We start from the raw sequence: 3,589 nt of genomic DNA, 5'->3' as shown, positions 1-3,589 counted from the left end.
AAGATTTGTTTTAAATGAACAGACTTTTTTCTCTTCAGAACTGAAATGGTTTGTTTTGGTTGTCCTGAATACATGATAAATGTTGTTGTACGTGTGGTGGGGGGCAAATAGCATATAGATACTTGTATAGTAATCCGCTTTGATGTAGGGATTCTCTGGGAGAAGTTCAAAAGCATTAAAGTCCCATTGATGAGACTTGCACTCCCAAATCCTGTAAGCATTTTTGAAAATCTCTGCCTTTTTATGTCTATTTGTACAGTGCCTGGAATGTTTTGTGCTGCCACAAATAAATGTTATATACAGTACTATAAATAACTGTAATGAGCATACTAAGTATACAAACATTTTTGTATTGCAAGCAAAAAGTTACTTATCTATTTGTTGCATTTAAGATTCTTACTTTAATAGATAATTACTGTATGCACCACTTATGTCACATGATAGTGTACATGATGAACAGTACATGAATATATACACCCTATTGAGTAGGACCTTGCGTCCTAATTAAAAGGGGCGAACTCAACAAATGATTTTATTATACTCATTGGTACAACCCATGAAACAGAATGGGTGAATGTGTAAGAACAAGGTGCTAACGCAGAAAGACATAATACTTTTTTACAAAATACATGAAAGTTTGAAGCTATGCATTCTGCAGAGAACAACATTCACATAGTGCAGTAAATCAGCACAACAGCCCTTTCCCACAAATAAGAGAAGGTTTGCAAATATAAACAAAACTGTGTAATAGAAATACAGGCAAGCTGTACAGTATAACATATGCAGTGCACATATGTATTGCGCACATCATGTATGTACATAGCCAGGGATCACCTTTAAAAATAATGAGGCAAAATAGAAATATGTGTATTTAGACATAGCTTAAAAGACATAACCTAAAACTGTAAATAGACCATTCTAAACCAGTATGAGGATTTGGATTTCTTTAGCTCAATGGAAGTTGTACCTGTGTAAATTAAAGAAGAATTTGGTGCCTGATATTTTTCAGCTAGAAATATCCTAAGGGTAGAGAACGATAATACAAACAGGGTTGTATTATAACCTTTCCACAGAATATTTAAACCAATCCAAATTGTAAAACAGGGATCTCACACTCCACAGGCAAAATTCTGGTCCCACTATAGTCAAAGATAAATATCCCACTAATTTTAGTGGAGCCAGGAGATCACCCTCTCCGCTGGGTTAAAAACATCTACCATTCTCTGTTAATTTCAGTAGGGATTTTAGGGTAACTTCTATAGACCCTATCTAGTTTCTATTGGATTCATTCTTATTCCCTGATTTTCCATAAGGGGGTATACAGTCACATTATTAGAAATCTTGTTTGCATTTTGCGAATGAACAGTGAATAAAACACTGAAACATCCTTCTTTTTACCCCTTCAGGCTCTAGTTCTGCACTAAATTGCACATGAGCAGACCTCTGCATTGAAATCAGTGCGACTTCGTGCAGATGGGGTCTTCCCACACAGGAGTCACTGCAGTTTGAGGGCTGTATTAAATACCCATATTAAAAAAAGATCGTATTGTACAGTAAAGATCCAGAACATTGTTATAACCATGTTGTAAATTGTTGTGCTTAGAGGAATCATTGTAGAATACTGTCGCTTTTGAAAACAAACCAGTCTGACCTTTCACCATCTCAAAATAGATATTATTTTACAGTAAAAATATTTCTAGGTAAATATAGAGCAGTGTGTCTACCCTGAAATTTTCATTCTGAAATAAGGGACATTTTTCAAACATTTTGACCTCCCTCTCACTGCTGAGCTAATTCTTCACATTACCCTTCATTTACAATGTATTAATCCCTTCGCTATTGTTGTTCTTTTAAACAAGTACTTTATTATTCTTATTCAGCCTTATTCCCCTATGTCCAGAAAAAAATGGGTTTGCTCCATTTCTTTCCAGCAATCCATCTGTATTTTATATCACAATAGATTAATTTAAGCCCCTTTGTAATATTTGCCATATGAAACATATCCCCCAAATAAACACAAAACCTGTTCCAAATAACTATTAAAAAGAAATTAAACATTCACTTTTACATGGATGCTAAATATTTTTAAAGCAAATTGAAACTTTAAAACACCTAAAAAGATAAAGGTGTGATTTCTCCCCCCGTCCCCCCCATGATAAAACTTCATAATACATTGTCTGTCTGTGTTGCAGTATTAGCTATGATAGAGTTCATAGATTTAACCATAGTCTATGAATTTAAGGATGGCTACTATAGTTAAGGTATGAAATACAAATAAAGTTTCCTCTGACCTACTTGTAGTTCAATGTGAACACTGAAGTCCGTTCACAACGACTGACTTGCTGAGCTAAAAGACCAAGAAGCAGCTAGACATACTGACTTTTGGAATATGAGCTTTCAGTTTTCCTTTGCATATGATGAGTTTTGTAAGATGTATGATGTGAAGGCGCGGAGAACCTGTAGTTTCTGGCTTTCTCATTACAACGGCAGAAGCAACAGAATATTGCTCCCCCGGAGATGAGACAGAATGCAGATACCCAGCCTATGTAGAGGGCCTCCCCAAGTTCTCGTTTTTGTGCTACATTGACAACTGGATTGTAGAAGTCTCTGATGATGGTATTGGCAACCCAACACACTGGGATGAACACAACGATACCAGATAGGATGAAGAGGACTCCAGCTGCCAGCAGAATGTGACCCTTGGTTTGCTTGTTGTTCCCAGTGCACTGTGTGCACTTCATGCCCATAATGGCTATTATGAAAGCAAGAAATGAGAGTGCTGAAGCAGAACACATCAGTCCTCTGGATGCCTGTAGATCAGGTGAGAGTGCCAAGAGGGAGTCGTAGACTTTGCACTGCATCCTGATGTTGGCTTGTCTGATGCAGTGCATCCATAGTCCTTCCCAAATGGTCTCAAATACTATAATGTTGTTTTCAATGAAGGCAGTTACTCTCCATTGAGGCATGCCAGTGATTGCAAAAGTCCCAACTAAGCCAATGCCTCCAACTACCAGTCCAACAATCTGAAGTGCACTACTGGCCATATTTCCGTCTGAGACAAGGCAAGACAACAAGTTCCTAAAGCAGTTTTGTTTGAAGAGATGCTCCTCCAAAATAGATCTTGATTGTGCCAAGAAGCTTTTAAATAGGCAGTCTCTGCTACTTCAGACCAGCTTAAATCTGGTGTATGCTGGCTAGTACTCAGCTGCATTTCATTGTCTTTAAAATTCCACTGACTCAAACAGGTAAACTGACCGATCAGGTGTAACAGCTTTCAAAACCAATAAAAGACTAGACAGGGCTGGGTTTGTCTAAACCAGCAAAAGGCACTGAGGATAAATATGCTCTGCTTTCCTTCTAGAAAACCCCCAAACCTCAGGTTTAACCCTCACTTATTGTATAAACGTTTTTTTACATGTGTCAGGGAAATAAGCCGGTCTTTGTAATGAGAGGACACACAATATTTTTACATGCATGGCTGCAGCTACTTGTGCTGCAGATTCTATCTGCTTCAGAAATCTGCTTAGCCAAAGTGCAAGAAAGAAAGCTGAGATACATTGACTGCTACAGGGTTGCTGTAGGTTACTTG

At 37.6% G+C, this 3,589-nt stretch overlaps 1 protein-coding gene across 1 annotated transcript; it reads right to left on the bottom strand.

Moving 5' to 3' along the window:
- Nucleotides 1–2,366: 2,366 nt before the first annotated feature.
- LOC140905376 (claudin-8-like) lies at nucleotides 2,367–3,044 on the bottom strand. Its single transcript, XM_073328593.2, has one exon. It carries the CDS (start codon nucleotides 3,042–3,044, stop codon nucleotides 2,367–2,369), a length of 678 nt encoding a protein of 225 aa, XP_073184694.1.
- Nucleotides 3,045–3,589: the final 545 nt, after the last annotated feature.

This window comes from Lepidochelys kempii, chromosome 1, assembly GCF_965140285.1.
Source record: "Lepidochelys kempii isolate rLepKem1 chromosome 1, rLepKem1.hap1, whole genome shotgun sequence".
Lineage (NCBI taxonomy): Eukaryota > Metazoa > Chordata > Testudines > Cheloniidae > Lepidochelys > Lepidochelys kempii.
This window is presented reverse-complemented; position numbering and strand designations above follow the sequence as displayed.

What these genes read in the sequence shown, in the direction of transcription:
- LOC140905376 (XM_073328593.2), bottom strand. Translation starts at nt 3,044, where the DNA reads ATGGCCAGTAGTGCACTTCAGATTGTTGGACTGGTAGTTGGAGGCATT.